This window comes from Podarcis filfolensis (assembly GCF_964270895.1).
Source record: "Podarcis filfolensis genome assembly, chromosome: 14".
NCBI lineage: Eukaryota > Metazoa > Chordata > Lepidosauria > Squamata > Lacertidae > Podarcis > Podarcis filfolensis.
This window is the reverse complement of record NC_139616.1, coordinates 44,194,643-44,220,571: the sequence shown is the minus strand read 5'-3', so window position 1 is coordinate 44,220,571 and position 25,929 is coordinate 44,194,643. Positions and strand designations below refer to the sequence as shown.

General features: G+C 46.0%; 2 protein-coding genes across 7 annotated transcripts in view; one reads left to right on the top strand and one right to left on the bottom strand.

Annotated features, from left to right (window-relative positions):
* The window catches only part of LOC310749103 (myosin-11), a 1,537,435-nt gene that overhangs the window by 1,217,010 nt on the left and 294,496 nt on the right, over positions 1-25,929 (bottom strand). The gene's annotated exons all lie outside the window — the stretch shown is intronic.
* CLEC16A (C-type lectin domain containing 16A) overlaps positions 1-25,929 on the top strand; it is a 92,090-nt gene that overhangs the window by 44,512 nt on the left and 21,649 nt on the right. For 4 of the 6 annotated variants that reach the window (XR_014541490.1, XR_014541491.1, XM_083585605.1 and 1 more), the window contains exons 19-21: positions 3,536-3,687; positions 5,532-5,736; positions 7,525-7,692. Coding sequence is in view for 4 of the 6 variants with exons in the window: in XM_083585605.1 (XP_083441731.1) it covers positions 3,536-3,687; positions 5,532-5,736; positions 7,525-7,692 (525 nt within the window). In the remaining 2 variants the exon portion in view is untranslated. Of the gene's footprint in view, positions 1-3,535; positions 3,688-5,531; positions 5,737-7,524; positions 7,693-12,913; positions 13,088-25,929 lie in introns of those variants that run through there. The other 2 variants (XM_083585607.1, XM_083585606.1) reach the window with 2 other exon arrangements.

The window sequence follows — 25,929 nt, the reverse complement described above, 5'->3', positions numbered from 1 at the left end:
TGATGTTTGGATGCCTACTGAAGACGGTTTGTTTCACGTTTTTCCTGAGACATGACCTAGTCATATATGAAATACTAAGTGTAAATCCACAGGAATTTGTTTTAAGAATTTGTATTCTTTGTATTTTATTTTTGCTGTACATCGCTTTGGTGTCCTTTGACTTGTCAAGGAGTTCATAAATGGTTAAATAAATCAATGTCAGCCCACTGATTTCAGAGGTCCTTCTGTTGAGTATGAGAATTGCTAGGAAAGGAATAGTAAGTAAATGAAACAGCCAGTGTTTTAGTGCCCATATATAACACTATGCTGCAGCTACCTTTTGAAATACTGTGTACGATAGTTGTCACTGTCTCAAAAACTGCACCCTAGATATTTTTTTTAAAAAAAAGATACTTGAAATTATCTCAGGTGGTTGGTGTACTTTCCTGGTGAGAAAAAGGGAACAAGTTTAGAGAAAGTGGATACAGAAAAGTTTTTATCCTCTCTCAGAACAATAGAACTCATGAACATGCAGTGAAGCTGAATGATGGAAGATTTAGGACAGATGAAGAAAGTCCTTCACGCAGCACATAGTTAAACTGTGGCACTCACTCTCACAGGAAATGGTGATGGCCACCAACGTGGATGGTTTTAAAAGAGGATTTGACAAATTCATGGAAGAGAGGGCTATCAGTGGCTTCTACCCACGATGGCTCGGCTCTGCCTCAACAGTAAAAAGGTAAAGGGACCCCTGACCATTAGATCCAGTTGTGACTGACTCTGGGGTTGCCGCGCTCATCTTGCTTTATTGGCCGAGGGCGCCAGCATACAGCTTCCGGGTCATGTGGCCAGCAGGACTAAGCCGCTTCTGGCGAACCAGAGCAGCGCACGGAAACGCCGTTTACCTTCCCGCCGGAGCGGTTCCCAATTTATCTACTTGCACTTTGACATGCTTTCGAACTGCTAGGTTGGCAGGAGCTGGGACTAAGCAACGGTAGCTCACTCCGTGGCAGGGAATCAAACCGCCGACCTTCTGATCAGCAAGTCCTAGGCTCTGTGGTTTAACCCACAGCGCCACCCGCGTCCCACCTCTACAGTGGGAGGTAGTAAAGCTTCTGAATGCCAGGGGAGAGAGCTCTTGTGCTCCACTCCTGCTTGCAGAATATTTATAGAATTTTGCATAGTGGAAATGAAGGATAAAGAAAGAATTTTCTCCCCTCCCTTTCTCATAATTCTAGAACTTAGGTTCCTCCATTTAAATGGACTGGCAGTAGATTTAGGAGAGAGGAAAACACTTCTTCACCCAACACAGGACGGATTCGTGGAATTTGCTACCACAAGATGTGGAAATGGGCATGAGTTTCTGCTACAATGGGAGCGCTGAAATGTGTGGGAGTAAACACTTTGTTTTGCGATGTGCTGACAACATCTGTGCACATCTGTTAGCACGAGACGTGGAGCATGACTGTGAAATTGCCGTTTGGAGAATAGGCAACGCATTGCCAATTAGATGTTATTTAGGGAAATGTCAAGGCTGAATTGATACCATTTCTTATGGTCCTAGGAATTGTGTGCATTTGAGTTTTTAGCCTTGGTTCTGTCAGGAAATGAACTCCCTGTGCAGAATTTAAGTAAGCAGCTTGTAAGCTAACGGGAAATGTGATTATAATCTATCTGTCGGGTATTTTATATGGGTGTTCTTAAAGCAAATCAAATTGCAATATTCTTTTTTGGCTTTCAAATGTAATGGTGTCGTCGTTTCCTGCATATTGATTGTTTGATTGGTACCTGCCTCCCCCTGCTTCATTGATGCAGTTTAATGTATATTCCTGTAACCTTCCTCTGTTTTTATAGAACAATCACAATTGAGCTATGAGGCATTAAAGTGCATTTCACAGTTCAGTTTTCCAATGTCTCTTGTCTCAACGCACACAGTTCCCCAGCCCCCTGATATTTTTGCCATTGCAAAGATTAAATATCAGATTGGTCACTTTTCCTGGAAATTCACATTATTTATAGTCTGTGGAGACTAGCCATTTTCCCCCACGGAGATTTTGCTGTAGGTTTAGATAATGGGGTGGGGGGAGAGAGATGCTTTCATTGGTCTAGCCCGGACTTTACAACACTTTACATCACTTGGGGACCAGTTGGAGATGGAGGTTTTTCTGTGGCACCTCCTACTTGGGAGCTAGCATCCCCACCCAAAAGGATGCTCCTATACATGCAGAGCGTGTTTACAGTTGCTTGGAGCACCAGATGTCCCTTAACGAGGAACCAAAAACTATGTAATTTGGCCGGCTTACCCCTCCTTTCCAAGGAAATGGGTGTACACTTAGCTTGGTTGTATTGCAGAAGCTCAAACACATTATTTCAGTCAGTATGTAATGCACCTCTCCTTAATAGGAAGGGGACGCACCAGGACATTTTGGACTTTTCAGTTAAGAACAAAAGGCAAGTAAGAGGAGACGTGATCGAGATATATAAAAATATGCATGTTGCACAGAAACTGAACAGACAAAAGCCTTTCTCCCTCCCTCACGGTACTAGAATTTGTGGACATCCAGGGAAGGTGAACGTTGGAAGACTCGGGGCAGACAAAAGAAACTGCTTCTTTGCAAAACACGAGTTAAACTGTGGACTTTGTTTCCACAAGTGGTAGTGCTGGCCCCCAAGGTGGATGTTTTTTAAAAGAGAACTAGACAAAGTAATGGAGGGCAAGGATCTCAGTGGCTACTAGCCGCGATGGCTAAACTCTACCTCGACCATCAGAGGCAGCTAGACTCTGAATACCAGCTGCTGGAAATCACAGCAGGGGAGAGTGCTGTTGTGCTCAGGCTGTGCTTGCTTCCAGGACAGCTAGGGTTGCTGTGTGTGGGTCTCTGCATGGGGCCTTAACACACAAGAGATTTATTCCCAGAAAAGCATCAATGCAGCCATCCACAACCTATTGGCCACCAAATATTGTTGGATTCCAACGCCTATCATCCCTAGCATGGCAAACTGTCAAGGGATTATGGGAGTAATAACAATAATAATATAATAATTATATCCTGCCCATCTGGCTGGGTTTCCCCAACCACTCTGGGCAGCTCCCAACAGAATATTAAAAATACGATAAAACATCAAACATTTTAAAAGTCCCTATACAGGGCTGCCTTCAGATGTCTTATAAAAGTCAGATACTGTAGTTGTTGATTTCCTTGACATCTGATGGGAGCGTGTTCCATAGGGCAGGCGCAACTACCGAGAAGGCCCTCTGCCTGGTTCCCTGTAACATCGCTTCTCGCAGTGGGGGAACCGCCAGAAGGCCCTCGGAGCTGGACCTCAGTGTTGTGGTCCAGAGACATCTGGAGGGCACCAGGTTGGAGAAGGCTGTATTGAACAACGTAGCAAGAAAAAATGCATGCAGTAGATTGGTGTAGGTGTCAACAAAACTAGTTGAGAATATGAAAGCACTAACAATCAAAGGTACCTCTTGAGAATATTGTTTTCTAGGAAAGTAACCAATTACGTCTGATGATGCTTCCTCTCCTCCCCCACCCCTTTTCCATTTCAGATAACAGTGATTTAATTGCCTGCACTGTGATCACAAAAGATGGCGGTCAAGTCCAGAGGTTTCTGGCAGTGGATATTTACCAAATGAGTTTGGTGGAGCCAGACGTTGCCCGCTTAGGCTGGGGAGTGGTGAAGTTTGCAGGTCTTCTCCAGGTGAGTGTAAAAGATGGTAAGCTTTAAACCAGCAAGTATAATGAATCAAACTTTGTGCTCAGGGGGGATGAGGCATCAAAACAAGGTGCATCCTTGGTCACCAGTGGTGAACAAAGGTTGCCTTAAGGCAATGAGACACGGGCCTTATTCCAAAGTTGAGCAAAACCACTCTGCCTTGCTGCGTTTCTCCTGCAAGTGGAGGGGTTTGAGGCAGACACAGGACCTTCTGAATTGTTTGCGTGGCATTCACTGAGTGGTAGAGCATCTGCTTTGCATGCCGAATGCCCCAGGAAGGGCTGTGAAAAACCCCTGCCTATATCTCATAAAAGCCTTTGCCAGGCCAGTGTATACAATACTGTTCTGGATGGACCCAATGGTCTGGCTCAGCTTCCTGGGGTAACAGGCAGATTACTTAATTGAGGCTTGTCCCAGCAAAATGTATTTATAATATTAATAATAATTTATTATACCCCGCCCACCTGGCTGGATTTCCCCAGCCACTCTGGGCAGCTTCCAACAAAGTATTAAAACACAGTAGTCTGTTAAACATTAAATACAGTGGAATTTATGTCTTACCTTGTGTGTCGCAGAACACGTGATTTAAATACTACTACTAGGGATACATTTTCAGAACAGGGTTCTGTGTGAAAGCATTGCTGCAATGTACGGAAGTTCCTTTCTGCCACACTTCCCTCCCTGTCAGAGTAATATTCATTGCCTTTGCTGCCTTGGCTACCTTAACGGAAAACTCTTCGTTCCACATAAGTTCATTAGTAACAATGATTGCCACAAATGCGATATCAGGCATACTTGACCATTTCAAAGCTTTGTTTACTAAACACATGTAAAATGAATGTGCCAAATTAGATCACTCTCCATGGCATTAGAACAAATTTTCCAGTGCAAACTGGACATTTTCAGCTGCAAATTGGCCCAATTTGCATAGGGATTTTTTCCCAGGAAACCCACTGCACTGCATGCACTGCTTGACACCAGTTCTGACCCATGCAAAAGCTGCCTCTCCCCCCCCCCCCCGGTGGGGTCAGCTGTGAGTAATGATCTGGAGACAGCAAGGTGCTGCGGAGAGTTGCCTATAAGACTGTACAGCAATGCTAGAAGGCTTCCTGGAAACATCATATGGTGCAGACGTTGCTGGACTCCAACTCCCATCAGCCTAGGTCAGCATGGCCAGTGCTCATGGACGATGGGATTTGTAGTATAACAACAGGGTCAGATGTTCCCCATCCCTCATTTAGCGGATCCCAAAGAAGCTGGCAGATCCATCTCTCACGGCTCAGTCAGCTGGACTTTAAGGAGTGGTTCCCACTCAGAAAATTCCTTTTAATCCTAGGCATACTCAGCTGGGAGTTAGACTGACACAGATAAAACAGGTCGAGTCAGGACTTAGTTCATATGAGGCTTGGCTGGAACCTCAGTTTCTGTGCTGGTTGCATCTGTGCCTGTGTTTTGGCAAGGAATCTCCTTGTCCTCAATGTCCCTTCCTTTTGAGAACCTGAAATGTGAAGCAGCCTGAGCCACACCACTCAGTCTGTCTAGCCCGTCAACATTGAAAGATGCTGCTAGACAAAGGCCGTGCAGGAGGTGGGGTCTTACCCAGCCCTGCTATGGGAGATGCTGTGAAATGGGACTCTGACCCCCTCCTACATTGAACATTTTGAGCTCTGCCATTGAGCTGTATAGTAGAGCCCATCCAGTTCTGTTCTCTCATACCTTGCTAGGCTCCAGCTTTATCCTTGGGTGAGCATGGTGCTGTGACAAGAAACTGGGTCTTAATCCTATCTCTGCCATAAACATTCTTCTCTACTTTCCCACCCTCACCCCAGGATATGCAGGTGACCGGAGTGGAAGACGACAGCCGTGCCCTGAATATCATCATTCACAAGCCAGCCTCCAGCCCCCATTCCAAGCCCTTCCCCATCCTTCAGGCCACCTTCATCTTTTCGGATCACATCCGTTGCATCATTGCGAAGCAGCGCTTGGCAAAGGGCCGCATCCAGGCTCGGCGTATGAAAATGCAAAGAATAGCAGGTAACTCTCGCTCTCCAGATAAACGTACCGTGTTTCCTTACCGCTCGTAAAGTTTCATTGCTTTACACTGGGGAAAGGGAACCTCAGGACCGGGGCCAAATGCGGCCCATCAGGCCTCTCTTCCTGGCCCTTGGGACTCTCCCTAGGTTACACCTCTCGCCAGCCCTTCTTTGCACCCTCATTGGGTGTGTGTGTGCCTGGCTGGAATACGTCATTAAACTCTGATTATGTTGCTTTGCTCCCTGGACGGAGGGGGATAGAAAGGGTTGGGTGAGTAGAGACCCGTCTCCTTGTAGGAAGGTAAAATTTACATTCATTGTTCCGCCTGCTTTTGCTTCTGGCCTTGCCCACCACTGGCATGTGGACTCCGAAAGGTTGCACAGAAGAGAATGCTTTTTGGGGATGAAAAAGGCCCCTTATCCCTGATTTCCAGCTTAGTAACTGAAAGCAAAGCTGCAGGAGGCAGTGGAAGACAGGAGTGCCTGGCGTGCTCTGGTCCATGGGGTCACGAAGAGTCGGACACAACTAAACGACTAAACAACAACAACTGAAAGCAAAACAAGCATTGTATAGAAAAGGAGAACAATGTTGCATACATGGTAAAAGTCTATACCTGTAAGAGCCATAGTAGTGCTCTGTTCATACCTGCAAGCTTGAGTTATTTACTCACATGCTGTTGCACAACTACGTTCACTTTAGTGGGATTTGCACAAGAGGACTGCCCAGTGAACTTTGAACCTGCTTCCCGCTTGCTGTGCTGCCCTTAACAGCCCCCAAATCTGCTGCCCGGCATTCAAAAAATAAAAGTAAAAACAGCAATAAACTTAAAACAAAACATGTACCATCATTCTACATGTCCATTAATTTCAATGGGCCTACTCTGAGTAGGACTAGCATGGGATACATGCTAGCATTGGATGCACTGTTAACATCATTAGTTTTGTAAACTTCCAAAACGCTCAGCATTGATTCTCCGGTACCAAACGACACTGCGAAATTGTCATCTTTCTCATATCAAAAGTTGGCTTTTTCCAAAAATTTGTTCCCTCTCCATTATGTACTGTTTTGCTTGTTCTTGGCAATTGTCTTGTAGCAAACACAAGGGTGATGTGGGAAGCCTGTGTCCCTCCAGATGTATTTTTTGGCTGGCTCCAATTCCCGTCAGCTCAGGCCAGCGTGGCCGGTGGTCAGGGATGAGCAGTGCTGTAGCCCATCTGCACCTGCAGGACACAACATTCCCCATCCCTGACCAGGGTGAATTCTTCCCATCCAGTGTGATAATATCAAAACTCACATTCCGTGGAAAAATTGCAACAATCTGAATTCGGAGAATTGTCACAGCTGCAAGGACCATTTATTTATTTATTTATCTATCATCTATCATCTATCTATCTAGCTAGCTATCTATCTATCATCTATCATCTATCTATCACATTCCAAGGAATAAAACATGTGTGAAACAGTTACATATAGAAAAACAGTTAAAATACTTGCAAACACAAAAGCAGTTAAGCTTGTTTTACAGATAGAAGCTTTAAAAACCGTTTAAAACAACAGCAGTGCGTACGTAAAACACGTTGCAGATCTAGTGCAGAGATACCAACTGGGGAATAAAGATCTCCATTTAGAAAGCTTGTTACATTTTGGTAACCCAGGGATAGGGAGTCTGTAGTCCTCTGGATGTTGTTGGACTACAACTCCCATCATCCCTAGGCACGGTTTTGACAAGCTGAGGTTCCAGGTTCTTCAGCTGATGTTGATTTTGAAATGTATCTCGTTTAAACCCAGCTCTCCTAGACCTTCCGGTCCAACCTTCAAACGAAGTGATGGGCTTTGGACATAGCTCAGCTTCTGCATCTCAGCACCTGCCGTTCCGGTTTTACGACCAAGCCCGACGTGGCAGCTGCGACCCTACCGTACAACGCTCCGTGTTTGCGTCTGTCGACAAAGTCCCAGGTAAGCCCTTCCTGGCTGGCACACTTTAAATAAGGTCCTCTGTCATGAGATAATCAGCACCGTGGGAGAGAGAAGCTTGTGCCAACGCAGATTAGTGGATTGATTTCTCTTGCTGCTGCTGCTGCAAATAAATAATAAGGGTTAATATAATTTTAAACTCTAAAGCATTATAGAAATACAATGCGTTCCACATATGGCAGGATAGGCGAGTAATATGTTTCAGGTGGGAGAAGCAGAGGCAGAAAGGGAGAACCTTGCCTGAGACCCTCCAAAGTTTATGCCAAAAGCGAGATTCAAATTCTGCGCATATTCCTTCATAGCTTAAGCCAGCGTCGCCAATCTGGTGTCGCCCATGAACTCCAGCCAGCACAGTTTGAATGCTTTTCTTGATACTTTGAAGGAAGTGTATTGCAAGGCAGTAAATAAAAGCTAGCTCTCGTTGCCAAAAGGAAAGCTCATCTTTATTTAGCACCTCTGTGGTAGGATTGCAAGAGATGGAAAAGTGTTTATTTTTAAATCTCAGCCCCAACAATTAAACCAACTCAGCCTTTAGCTGAGTCCTTGACCGGTTAAACCAATTTAAGCTTGCAGCCCTCTCAGAAAAATGATTAAGTACTGAAGTCAGCCTAATTCAAATTCAGAACAGTTGAAGTTGTTTCCCCAGATCAGCTGCAAGTTGGCTGCGTTCATGTGTGCGTACCGGGCACATAAAATCACAAAAAAGATTGAGAACAGTACATTTGCTTATAGAGGTCACGGCAGCAATTGCGTGAAAACTGTGCCGCTCTCGGCTTTCTGCTGATTAAGTTACGACGGGGTGGAGCAACTTCTACCATCTATTTGTGATTTTATGTTGTAACCACCCTGAGATCTGCAGGTATGGTGCGGTTTACAAATTTGATTAAAAATAATAATAATACATAATTCTTCAAAACCTTCTGGAGGCTGCCCATCAGCAGTGAGTGGGGGCAGGTGCAAAAGCGGGTGGACCAAGGAGTGTGATGCTTAACCATCTGCACAGTAGCCTACATTCCAGGCGTGCAAGTCGGCCACACACACGCCCTCTCCCCATCCTGCATCCAGGCATATAAGGGGAATTACCAGAATGTTTCCCAGCCAGGGAAAAGCATTCAAAGAGAGTAACAAACAGGTTTGGCAAGGGGTTGCAATCTAGGGAGAGGGGCACGTGGTGTGGGGAGAATCTGAGGGGCCAGATAAAGAAGCCCAGAGACCCACATTTGCCTGCAAGCCTCTGGTTCTCCCACCCCTGGTTTAGGATAAAATTTTGCCCTAAATCTATAATAGTGTCTGGGAACTGGCACAGATGAGGACGAGATCCTGGATGTGTTAGGACTTGCTGGGTTTCCTTGAAGTAATAACCTCTTTCTTTCCTCCTGTGTCAATCCACCTTTTGGTTTTGTTCCCTTTACGTGCAGAATTTGTACCTAGTGTTGTGCAGCGAATTTTATTTATGTTCTAATCCCATGCGTTCGTCTTCTGGTATCTCAATCCAGTAACCTCTCAAACCACATTTACTCGGGAGTTAGCCCCATTTACTTGCGCTTGGGGGGTGGGGAGTATGCTTAGGATAGCACTGTTAGACATCCGTCCCATTGACACCTTATAACTGTGTGACTCCCCCTCCCTCCTGTCTTGTTTTTTAATTCCTATTCCGGGCAAGGACTGTCATTTCTGCATTGCTTCATAAACATTGCATAGTCCTAGATTAAATTTGATTTTAGCCTCATAGCGCTAGGTTGCCAGTGCTGCAGTACAGCCTTTATATATTATTTGTGTATTTACCCAGGACACTATCCCTTTCCCACGCAGGGCTGCTTTTATCACCAACTGCCCTGTTGAAAGGATCCTGGTGACATTTTATAACATTGATTTTGTTTATATTACTTTTTTAAAGTAGCTTAACATTATTTGTAAACTACCTTGAAAGGATTTGTATATTAAAATGCAGGATATAAATATTCTTTCCCCTGATATAAATATTTTTTATCATAAATCAAATAGAATTTTGGTGTTGGGAGGAAACTAGAGGGTCATTGAACCTCCTGGCTGGGATGTGTCATTGTTGTGTGTGTGTGTGTGTGTGTGTGTGTGTGTGTGTGTGAATGTGTTTAGGTTAATTGAGGTGCAGACACGTGTTAGTAGATGTGGATATTGAGCGACTATACTGAGTGAACGAAATTCTTTGTTTTGGAGTTTGATATATTTTATTATTTATGGAGGTTGATCATTTCCCACACTGTATTCAATCTTTAATATATTACATAGACTTTTTTACTTTGTAAGCTGCTTAATTATCTTTTCTGATGAAAAGGGGTGCATAAATACTTTAAATAATAATAATAATAATAATAATAATAGGCGTTCTTTTTATATTGTGTACGAGTATGTGGGGTTGTTTGGCATAGATCCTGGGTTTGCATCATTCTGTGACAGTTCCTGTGTTTCCAATCTGTATTGCATCCTGGGCAGAGTAAAAGTTTTGTAAAGGCTGTTAGGTAGGCATGGCATTGAGAAAGCGGACAGAGAGAAGTTTTATCCTTCTCTCTTGATGTTAAGAGCCCAAGACCATCAAATGAAGCAGCTGGGAGATTCAGGACAGACTAAAGGATGGAGTGCACACCTGAACTGTGGAATTCACTGCCACAAGATGCAGGGAATTAGGTAAAATAATGGAACATGCGGCTATTGATGGCTACCAGTCCTGACTGCTGGCATTGGAAGCTGTATGCCTCTGTCGCTGGGGACTGCAAGCAGAAGAGGGGCATTTTCTGATGTCCTGCTTGTGGGATTTCCAGAGGCCACTGGTTGGCCACTATGGGAGCAGCTCTGGACTAAATTTGGTCTGACCCAGCAGGGCTCTTCCTCTTTAAGTTCCGACTTGTTTTGCAGAAGCGGTCTCAATGCCAGCATTGCTTCCAGTGAAGCCCTACCTTGAGTTATGGTGGCACCTGGAGGAGTGATTTATACATGGTCGCCTCAGGAGAAGGCCTGGTCCCTTTCTGTTCTGGTCTAGAAACATTTATTCAAGGATATGGGACTGAGAAGAGGGAGCCCACGCCCCTTTCCCCAGTGATTGGCTTTACTCTTCAGGCCAAACCTGCAGGAGAGTAAGCCGGCAACTTGCACTTATTTAACTTGTGCACGTTCAGCTTTATGTGTGTGCCATAAGGGGCAGGAAAAATGACTCTGGCAATCCCACCTGCCATTGAACCCAACGGGTTTTGACTATACATGATTTTGGTTTTAGGCGCAATCCCGGGAATGTAACCCCCGCCTAAGTTGCTGGCCTACTGTGTCATACATCCCACAAGTTGATCCTGCAGCAAACCTCTGAATCACAGACTTGAGCTACGTTCAGGTGCAGCTGCTGTTTCAGGGCCTGCCTTGAGCCGAGAGACGTGCTGGTGTCAAGATGCCCTCTGTCCCACCAGATCCAATGTGTAGCGAGCTGTGTGCGCTGTTAGTTTCTACTGCTTTCTTTCAGCAGAAGTGACTCCAGCTCTTTTTAGGAGGAGGAATGTTGCATTAGCCAACAATAAAAGTCAAGATTGCTGTTAACTTTTATTCCTGCATTTGTATTCCACCCTGTCTCCAGTAAGCTCAAGGTGATATACATGGCTCTTCCTCCTCCATATTTATCCTCCCAACAACCATGTGAGCTGAGATTTGGTGGTTATTCGGTGGTCTTCACAAATTGTAGAGATCGGAGACTTGGTCTCCCGGATCCACCTTCTGCTTCAGATTTGCGGTGTAACTGGAACAGGAAGTGTCATTGTCCAGCCACAGTGTGGTCTGTCAGTTCCCCACCTGCAGCAGGTCTGCTAACCCTTCACCAAGGTCAGAGATGACCTCCCCCCCTTCCTGCAGCGTGCATCTCACCAGTGCTGCAACTGGTGACTTGGCACCTGCATTTTTGAAGCTCAGCTTTCCCCATGACTTTTATTTCCTCTGTGATTTCGAAACCCATCTTTCCTGATCCTTTCTCTATAGAGTTTCTTTTTGAAGAGGAGAGTTGTGGCATGGTGTCCACTTGGCACTGCAGGAGGGCAGTTCTGATATAGGCTTAGTTGTACTGCTGCTTTCTGAACCAAGGCATGTACTTCTCAGTCCTGGGTGAAAGGGACTGACAGCTTCAAACGTAATGTCTACGCTGCTGGCAAGTGCTCTTTGAGAGATAAATTAGCGTACCTAGCTGGTTAAGCTGTCAACTGAAGCCATGAGTGATGTGACACAGTGGAACCATGGAAAAAAGCGCAGAGCATGATAACTGGATGCAAAAAAATTGACTTCTTAAGAAGCCTGGGGCGGGGGGGGTAGCAGCTCTTAAGGCTTCACAAATATGCTTGAAAATGTGTGGGCAGTGTTTGCTGAAAGAAGCCAGAGAAGCAGCTGAATCATGATTTTGGTGAACTAAGTCGTAGCAGGTGGGGTGGGTGTCTTCAGTCTCTTTGCCTTTGCCTTGAGACTAGCAAAACCAGACGAAATGTATGCAAACTGAAAGCTGTGCAACTTTGCAGAGCTGATGCAGGCGGCAGATCTCAGTTTTTTGTCCTGGCCCAGAACTTCAACTTTAATTTGCACATCACTTGTGCACAGCCCTGATAGCAGTCAACAGCCCGGTCCAGACCCTAACCTGCCTGGCCCAACAAAACATGATTTAGGGCTGGAAACAGGCAAGGTACAGTACACTTGCACCTCTATCCTCCTCCTCCTCCTGCAGCCGAGCACTTTTCTCATTTGTTAAACCAAAGTTTTCCGCGTTATGTCCAAAGTGATAAACCATGGCTTAAGCCAGTGGTGGGTAACCTCCGATCTGTAGTCCTGCCCATTGGTTTATTTATAAGCATTGATAAACGTCTTAATACTTCAAAAATCTCTAAGTGGTCCTAAGTGGAAGAGGTCCTAATTTGGCCCACGAGGACATTTTCCGCAAACCACTTGCCACCTGCCAACGTGTAAGAAGCAACGAGCTGGGGCTTGGTTTGATTGCCGAAGTGTTTTGCCCTGCACTTGCTCAAAGGTTTCCTCTATTAGCCTTTCAAAAGCGTGAGAGCTAAGTGTTGGCTTAAGGAAAATCCTGCACATAAGACTCTCCATGCCACATGGCGCATGCTTTCGCCCCATATGGGAAGGTGTGGTTTAGGAAGTCGTGCCATGGTCCGAGCAGATTGATTACATGAGAGTCAATCTCTTTTGCAAGCAGGGGCACGAAGGAAGAAACTTCCCAAAAGTGACCACGCCCACCATCACCAACACCAACACATCTGGCTTCCTTTCTGGAGGAAGAGATAGTCGAGACAACCCGCTGTTGATATTGTTGGAGGAATTCTGCAGAGTGGGAAGAATAAATAACCGTTCTTAAAAAAAGGAAAAAGCCTGAGTGGAAAATTTGATATGTACCAGAGACTTGGAACAGTGAAAAGCACAGATTGCTTTTATTAAAGGAATTGGGCAGTGGATAAAATTGGTGGGGGTGGGGGGGAAGAGGTTGGGTAAAGGCAGAGATTAGAAAATGCAGATATTGGGTTATAAATTGGAGGCTGGGGACAGGGACCAGTTGCAGAAAGCATAGGACAGTGTTGGGATGTCTGCAACTGTCTGCAAAACGATGACACATTCTGCCTGCCATAGCATGTGTTCTGCCACTGAGCCGTGGGTCCTAAGCATGGGATGGGGCCATTTGGCCCACACATTGTTGCCAGTTCTGAGCCCCTCTTTAACCCTGCTGTTAATGATGCGATGATTTTAAATTGTTCCGCTGTCCTGCCCTGAGGAGTACACTTATAGCGTCTTGAAGACTGGCGGGGTGGGGTGGGGGGAAATTATGTAACTAAATCTGCTACTTCGCAAGAATTTACTGAGCTGCCTGCCCGGCTGGGATACTTAAAATATCCTCATTCTCATTAATTGTGATGGTGTTGCTTTTAAAGGAAAGCAGTTTGAACAGGGCTGTGGCTGGGCCTGTTTTTTTTTTAATTGCGAACAGGAACCCTGTTGTGTTCACAGCAGTGTTGCACAAGACTTCCACAGAAGTTATAAAAGCCACCATAATTCATCTGGCAGGTGCTTGTCGAAGTACCTTTGCACTGCCCAATCTCTACATGATATCCAAATAAGCTCTTCTGAAGAAAAGCCGGACACGGACAGAATGTTCTCTGTGTCTTTTGTGCACGAGAATAACAATTCCTGTTTCTCAATTAGCATTGCATTTCACTAGGTTTCATAACGCTTGGCTTTATGGTGTTAGGTTGCGGCGTGCTAATCACCTTTGAAGTTAACTGAAATAGCTGCCTAAGTGGTCCGTGCGTTAACAGAGGTTTATTTTTCCTAGTACCCTGGAACCCGTCTGGGCTCAATCATAAACGAACAGCGCATTAATGTGGTATTTAGCAAAGCACTTATTGATCTGCCTGGGTAAAACGCAGAGGTTAATAGACAGACAGGTCACCTGGCTCCAGTTTTCTTTCTGCCTTTCTTGTGCAAGGCCACCATTAAAGAGCAGAAGATGGGCTGAGGCTGTCTTGAGTTGCTTGCTTTGGAACATACCTTACCCTGACACCATCATCTCACTTGACTGCGGCCTTTCCTTACTGATCTCCCGCCTGTCTTCGTTGCTGTTTTTGTAACTGGGCAGCGGCACCAAGTCAAAATTCCACTGAATCGTACAGGGAACGCTTTCGTTGGCTGCCTGGCAAAAATTGTCAACGGGAGTTTTTTCAGTGTCAGAGAAAGGTACATTTAGGCCAAAGCAGAGCAACGGGGGTAAGCGTGAACTTGGATTGCCGTCATCATTCAGACAAATGGAAATGCCAGTCCTCTGTGGTGCAGGGAAAGGAGCGTTTAAGGGAAATACCGTATTTTTCTGTGTATAAGACAATGCTTTTTGCTAAAAAAAATAAATAAAAATTAGGCAAAATTGGGTGTTGTCTTATACACACGTAGTGAATGCAGAGGGGGGACATGCGATTAATGGCAGCAGCAAGCAGGAAATTGGCAGCAGCGATTGGGCAGGTGATTGGTGGCTGTGGCAAGGCCTGCTGGCGATTGGCTGTGGCTGCGGCAATTGGGCAGGCGATTGGCTGCTATGGCAAGGTGGGCAGGCGACTGGCGGCTGCGGCAAGTGGGCGGGTGGGCTGTTGGTGGCAGTGAGCAGGCAGTCAATTGGTGGCTGAGGCAAGGTGTGCAATCGGCAGTGGCTGTGGCAAGCTATTAGCAGTGGCGGGCAGGCGGGTGAGCAATTGGTGGAAGTGACCTCCCCCACGCCAAAGAAGCTAAACAACTTAATTTCTTAATTTTGGATTTAAAAAAATAGGGGGCGTCCTATACATGGAAAATACAGTATGTTCCGCTGCTTTCAGACTGTTGCTGTTTTATGGGTGGGATTCAGTCATCTACCAGCAAATTCCAGCTGCACAGTTAAAGTAGATCTGGCAGGCTTGTGCAACAAACCTGCTTCCAAAAAATAAACAGTAAAGCCTGTGAAAACACAGAGAAAAATGCACTGAAAAGTGGGAGGTAGGAATTGCTTGATGCGATGTCATCCTGAAATCCAGAATGAACCCTCGGTCAACAGTTGCCGTCATATATCCTTCTCAGAATCGTTGTGCAAACAAATCAGGATCAATGCTTAATACTGAGGTTGTTGGGAAGCGACTTGTCTGGTGATGTGCATGAACGGAAGCGCTGAGTGGACAGGCTCCCAGTTTCTGGGGCAGATCTTAGGGCAGTGCACTGCCAAAGACAAGGGGCTCTGTGTAGATGGTTCAGGATCTGTCCTTGGAGAGCCTGCCTCTGTAGGCTTGCAGCTGATAAGAAGAATTGTGCTGAAGGAAACAAAAGATGCCTTAACACCCTATAGGAGGACCATGGTGCAGATCTCCCTCCAGAGAAGGATTCTGAACCATGTTTTATATTAGTCAAAAGCCACCGAGCAGCGGTTTCAGTTCAAGGCTGCAAACTGGCACACTCCCTTCTTAAAAATTGATCTCTGCTGATGGGCCCCTCCTCAGATAGGAAGCAACAACTGTGCTTACCTACAAGCTGTTTCTGGTCCTGCAGACCCCCCCCCCATTGCTCTGGTGCTACAGAGACCTCCTCTTGGGACCTTTGCCCTACACCTCATGGATCCACCACCAGCTAGGCTGCTGGGTGATGTTGTGCATATTTCATCCACACAGCATCAGATTGTGGCGCTGTGGTCTAAACCACTGAGCCTCTTGGGCTTGCCGATCAAAAGGTCAGGGGTTCAAATCTGTGTGATGGAGTGAGCTCCTGTGGCTCTGTCCCAGCTCCTGCCAACCTAGCAGTTCGAAAGCACACCACTGCAAGTAGATAAACAGGTACCGCTGTGGCAGGAAGGTAAACAGTGTTTCCGTGTGCTCTGGTTTCCATCACTGTGTTCCATTGCTCCAGAAGCAGTTTAGTCATGCTGGCCGCATGGCCTGGAAAGCTGTCTGTGGACCAATGCTGGCTACCTCTGCCTGAAGCAAGATGAGTACCAAACCCCATAGGACTGGACTTAACTGTCCAGGGGTCCTTTATCAGACTGTTCCCCAGGAGCCAGCTCTTATTTGGGAGATTCTGCTGCACCAGTCTGGAAGTTGCAGCGGCGTTGGGAGAACCCTATTCCGAGCCTTCTGCGTCTTCCTGGTGAGCCACAATGAAGGTGGCAAAGATCAGCTATCCAAAAACTACTAGAAGATGTTCTACAAGACATCTACATCTACAAGACAAGTCTGTTCCTGGAAGCAGTAAAAATAATCTGCAACAGGAGAGAAAACCTGTAAAAACACCCAAAACCACCACATACACAACCCAACTTAGAACCTTCCACATTGCTGCATTCTTGGATGTTAAAAGTTGGTGCTGTCAAGATGATTGAATGCAGAGGACCAAGCTGGCATTTAGCGCAAGAGACCAGGAGATGCCCCCCTTGGGCTCCCCTCCCATTCTTGTCAGTGAATGAACTCTTCTGAGAGTCAGCACCGCAGTGCATTTTTATGTGAGATTTAATAGGCAATTAGAGTAAAGTGATAAGGTCTAATTGCCTGCCGTTAAATTTCTTGTTTTGAGAGCCGAGGGAGTGGGAGGGGGGCATCACTTAAGCAGGAATTCTAGGGCCTATTCCAACAGCATCTTGTGTCCCCGGGATGTGACTTCCAGAACTATTCTTGCAGAAGTTATTGCCTACAATGCAGCAGGGGAAGGGCACACGCACAGACGCCACCTTTGCTGAAGGTATCCTTGCAGACTTAAGAGAACGCACAAACCTTCCCTTCTTTCCTCCATCCCATCTGCCACTGGAAAACTCCCAGCCCAGGGAGAGAGGGGGACAGCCTGAAACCCCTCTTCCAAATTTCAAACAGTCTTTGGCCTTAATTGATTTCGTAAGAACGTAATAAGAAGCCTGCTGGGTCAAGCCAAAAGGCCATGGAGCTGAGCATCCTGTTCTCACAGTGGCCAAATGGATGCTTGTGGAAAACCCATGACCGGGACCTGAGAAAAACAGCTTTCCCCCACTTGTGATTCCCAAGAAGTGTTATTCAGATGCATACTTTCTGCAGCGGTGGAGGTAACTAAAAGATGGTAGTGATGGGAGAACAGGAGTTGGAAATTATTATTATCAGTACCATGCCTATTATTAAAAGCTAAAGGGACCCCTAACCATTAGGTCCAGTCGTGGCCGACTCTAGGGTTGCGGCGCTCATCTCGCTTTACTGGCCGAGGGAGCCGGCGTACAGCTTCCGGGTCATGTGACCAGCATGACTAAGCCGCTTCTGGTGAACCAGAGCAGCGCACGGAAATGCCGTTTACCTTCCCGCCAGAGCGATACCTATTTATCTACTTGCACTTTGACGTGCTTTTGAACTGCTAGGTTGGCAGGAGCAGGGACCGAGCAACGGGAGCTCACCCCGTCGCGGGGATTCAAACCGACTTTCTGATCGGGAAGTCCTAGGCTCTGTGGTTTAACCCACAGTGCTACCCGCGTCCCTATGACTATTATTACTATTATTTTATTTTAAATTTCATACATGCCCTCGACCACGATTAAAAAAAACCACAGCAATAAAACCAATTAATAAAACAAATGCCAGTCAAAGGGAATAGAGTGGGGCCTAAAAATATACAGGCAACTCCCTGCTTGCACAGGAGTTGCATTCTGGGTCCTTGTGCACGTGTGTGGAATTGCATGGAATTGGAAACCCTATGAAGAAGTCTGCAAATGCCTTGCTCCACCCCTTCCTGCCCCCATTCTGGCCCGTTAGTGATGTTTCAGTGACGCCTTTATGACGTTTCTGCGCACATACCGGTTGCGCCTAAAACGGGAGTTGCCTGTATGTCTCGAGCATCGAAGGCCCTATTCAGCATACCATGGAAGCCATAAAATGAAAGTCCCAAATGTACCCATTTGGGAAGGGAATCTCTCAGCTTAGGGCCCCCCGCAGAGAATGCCATCTCCAGGGCTGGCAGCACCTCTTGAACTTCTGGGGGTTGTGCAGAACTACCAAGAAGGCCCTCTCTGCCAATCTGAACGCCCAGGAGGGTCTGGAAGGCATCGGGCAGAGAGACGGAGAACACAGAATGGTGGTGGCTGGCAGAGCCCAAGAGAAAGACATGGCAGAGCCTTTGTCCCCTGTCCTCGCCCCAGCCAACCACTGACGACTTGTGCCTGCCTGCTGCCTGCAATGCTCCCTAGTAGCCATAGATGGGAGGCAGGAGGGCTTTGCAGACTGGGGAAGCTGAGGTTTGTTCTGGCTGCTCAATATTTTTCTGTTGGGGTTTGTTATTATCCCCACCCACTGCCTCCCTGATAGGCGCAGTGGGTATTCCCAAGAGGAACGCGTCACTTCAGAAATATAGGCACTGGTAGATGTATGAATGAAAACCTCTTTGGCAGCCTTCCATCCCTTGTTCAGAAATGATTGTTGATACCTTAATAGAGCCAAGTCACAGGATTGTTGGGAAGCTTCTTTCAGCTTAAAAGCCTTGCAGTGCCTTTTAAAAGAGCCCTGTGAACGAGAATCTTTTTTAAAAAATGAATAAATCTGGATGTCATTGATGACTGCCTTCCTCTGGGCTTGGGCAACCAGGGTTGGGGAAAAAAAAGTTTATGAATGAGATAGCAGCAAGTGGCAGCTTCAAAGAGGACAGCAGCCCTCTCTCTCCCTGCCGAATTTTGGTGGTTCCAGTCCCACTCGTTACCAACCTCGCCTTGTAAAATACACATGGGGCTCTTCGGATCCTAAATGCTTCCTGGGGGGAAACTGCCAACTCTTTACAGCCCTGCTTGAAAGAACTAATGCAAACCAATCCGGTCAGTGATTAATTCCTCCCATCAAACTAGCAGTGTTGACTAATCAAGTACAAAACTAATGCATTTTCGGGAAGGCGCCTAGCTCAGTGGTGGAGCACATGCCTTCCAGGGGAAAGGTCCCAGGTACACCCTCTGGCATCTCCAGGTAGGACAGGCAGAGACTTGCTGCCTGAAACCCTGGAGAGCTGCTGCCAGTCAGTGCAGACAGTACTGAGCTAGGTGAACCAATGGTTCAGTATGAGACAGCTTCCTATGTCCCTAAGATGGAGTGAAAGCTTCCTATTTTCCTGTGTGTGTGTGTGTGTGTGTGTGTGTGTGTATTACCTATTGGTTCTGGATGCATCTTATACCTCTACTTTCCTTATTTTTCTCGTTCCTTCTTTATTTCCTCCAAGAGCTCTTTGATGCTATTTTTTGGGGGGGGTCCCTCCCTCCATTGCTCAGCAAACACCCAGTTCCAAGCTATTTTTGAAACCCCATGCTCACTTGCTCAAACCAATCCCTCCTCCTGCCACTGAGAGATTTACCTTCTTGCAAAATGTTGCTTACCATTCCAAGAAGGGGTAGTTTGGAAGACGAATTGCTTTTGCCTTTGGACGGCTTTTGCCCTCTAAACCAGGGGTAGCCAGCAGGGTTGCTGTAGATCTTGTCATCCCTGACTACTGGCCGTGCTCGAAGGGGCTGGTGGGAGTGGGAGGCCGAAAACATCGGGAGGTACCGCCGTGGCTACCCCTGCTTTAAATCACGTGCCGCACAAGGCAGGGCCCTTCGTCTTTGCATGGTTAATGGTGAGAAAGGAGCTTCAAAAGTTTTGCAGCGTGTGCTTTCATGTTTTGTTAATCCAGGTGTTGTCATTCCGCTCATCAGTGTGTGGTGCTAATAGAACCAAAGCTGTTTCCTCCTTGCCGTATATTGTTTGAAAACGTTGAAAATGCACAAGTGCTTTGTTCTGAGGTTTGAACTTCCTGCTCTCGAGGCTTAGTTCGCTTCCAGTTCTTGGTTGAAACTAAGCCTCCTGTTACTGGTACCCTGTTGTCTAAAGATTCCCATTTGCCTTCCTGTAAGTTGTTAGATAAATTTGCAGCTTGTACCTTTGCCAGGAATCACTGCTTGGATTGTGGCGTGACCTCAGAACTGCGCCTCATGAGAGAGAGAAGATCATACAAATGTTCACAATCATTGCGCATCTATTCATGGAAAAAATGCTGCCTGTGTTTTAATGCTCAGAATGCAAGGTGTTTGAGGATAGACCTCGGGTGCTTGAGGGGAACGGAGTGTTTCCACCCTATTGAGTCACAAAGACACCCACATTGATCTGATTCATTATTATTTGGACTGATATTCCTCCCTACCCTGAGAGCTTAATGTACTTGTGAGCCTGTGGCTATTCCAAAATAAGACCAGGCAAGTGAATCGCACATTTTCAAAGAAAGCAGTTGCTCTTCAAGGCATGGGTTTTTAAGGTAGAAAACAAATGCTTTTTTTCTTCTTATGGGTCACTGACTGGTATGCTTTGGAGACGGCTGGTTGGGGATGGAAGTGTGAGTTGCGCTTTCCTTGCTCATTCCCAATTTTATGTGGCTTATTCTGATGAGAAACTGGCTCATCTTGGATGATCCAATCAACAATTACGTTGCCCTTTTCCATACATTTTCAAAGCACATCCCATGCATCAGATAACAGCCCTGAAAGGTAGGTCACTAATAGCATTCCAAAGTTAATGATGTGGTTATGATGCTGAAAACTCACTAGGCAACCTAGTGAGTTGGGTGATTGTTTTCGAATTTCGTACCCACCTTTCACCATAAGAACCCCAGATGGATTGCAGCAATATTAAAATGCAATATTAAAATCAGTGCAAACAATTTACAAGCATGGGGAGAGAGGAAACCAATAAGGCAGATGCAGAAGATTCATTTGCATAAATCAGAGTCCAGTCTTGCGGGTCTGGGAAAAAGCAGAGTATTTGGAAGAAGTCTGAAGCAACAGGTGGCTGTTGTTTCAAGTATGGCCAAGGAAGGGCATCATCATAATCTTCTTCTTCTTCTTCTTATTGTTATTGTTATTATTATTATTATTATTATTAATCAACAACAATTCAGCAGAGCGGGGCAACAGCAGAAATGCCTGTTTTCAGGTCACTAAATCTTAGAGCTAGACCCACAGAAGATCTCTTGGCACAGTTGGCATCACCATTTTGCCCAAACTGAATTGAGGTGGCACAGGGTATTCATGGCTTCCAAAGTTGGCAGCCCTGACTATATTATTATTACCAGTGCTTTTTTTAAAAAAAATGTTTAGGGGTACTCTCATTTTCCTACTCATATTGAAATACTGCCCCTCAGTGAGGCCAAACTTAGATTCACAAAATGTTTAGGGGTATGCATCCCCCTGCGTCACCCCAGAAAAATGCACTGATGATGATGATTATTATTATTCCCAAGTTTAAAGAGCCCAATCACTGTGGGGAGGGCAGCCTTAATTATCTGACTGCACTTCCCCAAGAGCCCAGCGTCTTCCCATTTGCAGAGAAGGTTGCATTAGTGGAGATAGATATATAAGAGTTGCGACTTGAGCGTAGATGTTTGTTGAACCTTTTCAAAGTTCAGGCGTACCAGGCCTCCTGGAACTCTCTGCCCAAATTACCGTAACAGTCTAGCTCTGGGGACTGAGGGGTTTGGTTTTGGATACTCTCCGATTTATCTGCCTGCTCTGGGTGTGGAGTGTCCTGAGCTAGCATCCTCTCTAGTAATGTCGAAAAGACAATTTGGCAATCAGCAGGAATGCGGAGGCCCCCAAGGGCTCTCCCCTCCCCCCCTATGATTTTTAAGAAAAAGGAAAGCAGAAAGGCAAGAAGCCATTTTGGCTCCCTTCCCTTCTTTTCCAAGCTCAAGCCAGCATTGCTCTTGCAAATTCTGTGCTGTTCTGGAAAATGTGTTAACATTCCTGGGCCGGCTGACCACCAGCAGCCCTGCTTCCCTCTTGGGTGCTCAAAAGCACGAGGCCTTCAACTTAGTAGGTGGCATGTGTGTGTTTTGCAAGGAAGGCGATATCTGTATGGGAATTCTGTGCTAAGAAAAGCTAAATTCTGTAACTATATTAACCCAGTGCAAATTTAAAATGACACAGCTCTCTCTCCACTCACCCACCCACTTGGTTACTGTTTTGCATGATTTTATTTCCATTTTAATAGCCAAGGGAGAGAGCATGTAGGTGTGCAATGGGCAGTAGTTCTACCCCTGACCACTGGAATCCGTGCTCTTGCCTCCCTGTTTGGCTCCTAAGATTTCAACAAGTGCTGCCCACCAGAAAGTGTTTTACACGTCTTCTCAGCCATGAGGGTGGGAAGCTTGCTTGTATTCAATTTTTTCACAAAATTTTCAGGAAACTGAATTTCTTGCCTTCTGCACACCCCTGGATTGTGGCCTGTGCACAGCCCCCTGGAGATGCAGAGCATGAAGAGTTGAGGCTGAAACGTATTGTTTTATTAACCACCGCAAACTTTCCACTAGGCTTCGTAAGAGCAGCTGACTGCACAGCCGCTCCCCTAGGGCGAGTAAGAATTTTCTCCAGAAAATGACTAGACATGGAAGCAGATGCAGATTTAGGAAGGGAGTGTGGTTGTTTCTTTTAGATTCTTGACATGGCACAAGTGACTGGCTGAGTTACTTATTTTATTCATTAGATTTCTTACCTGGCTTTAGCCATAAGGTCCCAGGACGGGTTGCAGTATAATCATAGATATTTTAGAAAGTAGAACAGATAACAATGATAAAGAATAAGCAGAACAGTTCCACAGAACAGAAATAAGGTGGGTATAAAAATACACACCTCCCTAGGTAGCTCAGTTGGTTAGAGCGTGGTGCGGATAACGCCAAGGCTGCAGTTTTGATCCCTGTACTGCATATTTGACCCCAGCTGCATATTCCTGCATCACAGAGAGTTGGACTAGATGATCCTCAGGGTCCCTTCCAACTCTACAATTCTACGATTCCAAGTATCAGGAGCCAGGGCGAAGAGGTGCGTCACTGTGAGCACCTTGAACTGGGTCCAGAAACAAACTGGCAACCAGTTAAGTGTGGGCAGGAGAGCTAGGGGCAGTTTGTGAGCGAGTAACTTGAGTAGACTTATCATTTAGCAAACCTGCTTTGTTCTCCCTTAGTCAAGCTCTGATTCTGTGTCCAAAATAGATTCTCAATAGCCTCAAGTGAGGGAGAAGCAGAACAGCCTCTTCCTGTGACTCTGGCAGTATAGCATTTTTAGGCTTACCTCTGAGCATATTTGGCATTCTTCAGTTGTCCGATGATGATGATGATTTAATCTACCCTTCTCGCCAGCCTGCTCCGCCTGATCTCGTGGCCTCTTGAAGCAACATGGTGATTTCCCCCATATCGACCCATATCTATCTTTCTGTCAGCCATCGTGAACTAATGTACACTGATGCTTTTTGTGCTCCCAAGGTCTTCCTAAACAACATGTTTGTTTGACTGCTTCAGAGAAACTGTGGTTTTTAAAAGGATGGTCTTTTCTGGCAGGCCCAGGTGCTGTTTCCTGTTGCCAATATTTTTTAATAAAATAATAATAATAGATTTTGCATCTCTCTTCAAGTAATGATGGCAAAGTTTCCATTGACCCATCATTTCTGAAATACTTCAGTCACAACTCACTGGGAATAAGGATTGAGGATCTTAAATCTAGGGAGGGTCGTCTTCCAGGTGGGGCTGGGGGAGGGCCTCTGCCAGTCAGTGCAGACAATTCTGGGCAAGATGGACCCTGTGGTTTCCCCCGCTTGTTCTTGCAGGGGTTCAAGTTTGTCTTCTAATTTCTCCAGAGATGCCTGTTGTCTTGTGCAGGGTTGTAAGGCAGCAGCAATTTCTGTCCTGTCTTGTCCTCGGTTCATTGCTGTTTCTGTTCAGCTTCCACCAAAACCTACGCCGTTTGTCTCGCTATGCAAGGATTTACATATTTAATTTTGATGCATTTCAGTGGAACAGACATGTCAAAAACTCACGCAGAAAATAAGCATGCAATTACGCAGGGTAACATAAAGCGAAAATCAAGAATAGTCAAAATACATTGAATTTAATGTCAGGTGGGATTGCCGAAGTATTTTTTTTTCTCCCCCTCCCCCCGCAACAGCACATAAACATGAATGCACCTAAGTTAAATGCGTGTAAGTTGCAGGCTTACTGTAACATAAATATTTACCATAATTATTTTACCATACTTATTTTAGTTTGCAGACTAAACTCCCTGCCCCGACAATAGCAAATGCCACTTGTATTTTCTTGCATGATTGCCGTTCATGACCTTGCACAAACATACAAATTGCGGGAATTTCCATTTGCGACGGAATTTCCCAAGATTCCTAATTTTAGGTCAGGGTCAGTGGTTGTTTGCGATACGGAAAGGCCTCCATTTACTTTCTCATTCTTCCTCGAAGTTGATGCCACCTTGCACATTTGTACAGGGGTCAGAGCTCAGTGGCAGAGCAAAATCCTTTGCATGCAGAAGGGTCCCAGGTTAAGCCCTGGCATCTCCAGTTGTTCTTACATCCTTTCTTTTTAAAGGATCCAGTAGCAGGTGGATGGAGTGGGGAAACTTTTGCTGGAGCTACTGCCAGTTAGTGAGATCATTAAGCAACCCAGACCATTCTTGTGTGCCCTAAGTACTGGGCAGCTGCAGCGGTGGGATAAATGCCTCTGGCTGACTGGTAAAGCACCCTTGCAGAAGGTTGCAGACTCAGTCTTGGGCTTCATAGCTTAAAAAAGGGCCTCGGGTAGCAGTTCATGGGAGAGACCCTCCCCTGCCCCTAGAACAACCCACCCGCCTTGCCCCAAAGAGCCACTGTCAGTCAGAGTAGACAACTCTCCCCCATGATGCTTCTGGTGACGTTTTCAGTTTCATGCATTTCATGTGTCTTGCTCATCTCCATCTCTTTATTGCTTTTATGGCTCATCACTGGGGATGCACAGGCAGATGTAGGAGGAGCTCATGGCTACAAAAAGTAAGGATTGATTACTTGTTGGGGGGGGAGGTAAGCCTGTTTCTTGTGCCAAATTTTCATGGGGAGGATGTCAGTATCTTAAAATAATACATGGCTAGGAGTATTTAAGGATAAACTGGGTGCTCAAACACTGCATTGCTTTAAACTGCCCCCCGCCCTCTTCAAACTCTTTTTATTAAGACTCATAGATAAGCCTTCCCCAAGCTGGTGTCCTCCCAGATGCTACAACTCCCATCAGCCCCAAGGCAACCTGTCATCTGGGAAGATGGGAGTTGTAGACCAAAACATATGGAGGGCACTAGGTTGGGGAAGGCTGTTGTAAATCATGGGTGGCAGAGGCTGGAAGACATGTGTGGCACCACCATGGTCACATGCCTGGCGTAGAGTCAGTTCCCATACGTATGCCTGCCTGCCCAGCTCATTAGACTGCGGTCCAGTTGCATCACATTCAGGGGTAACATTCCAGAGGCAGCTCATGTTTTCAAAGGTTGCATATAGCCCCAAATGACTTTTTTAAAAAACAACAACACCTGGCTACTAGCTGGCATGGGGTGGGGGGAGGCCCTCCCTATGTCTCTGCTGCTTTCCTCACTCCTCCACCAACAGGAGGAGAGAAGAGGGGTGGAGGCAAGCAGAGAGAGTTGCAGGCAGAAGAAAAAGGCTGGAATTGATCTGGAACAGAGCTGCAGCCAAGCACCAGTTAAATTTGTATGGAATGCAACTTGAGTGTAGAGAATTGCATTGTGATGCCCTCCAAGGTGGCACTTTTGCATTTGACATACTTCCTATAAAAGTTGGTCACCGCTGCCCTAAGAGAGAATTGTTGGTCCTGAAAACATCACCTTGCAGGCAAACGCTGAACCCGAACAACTTCCTAGCAAGCTCACTGAGCCTT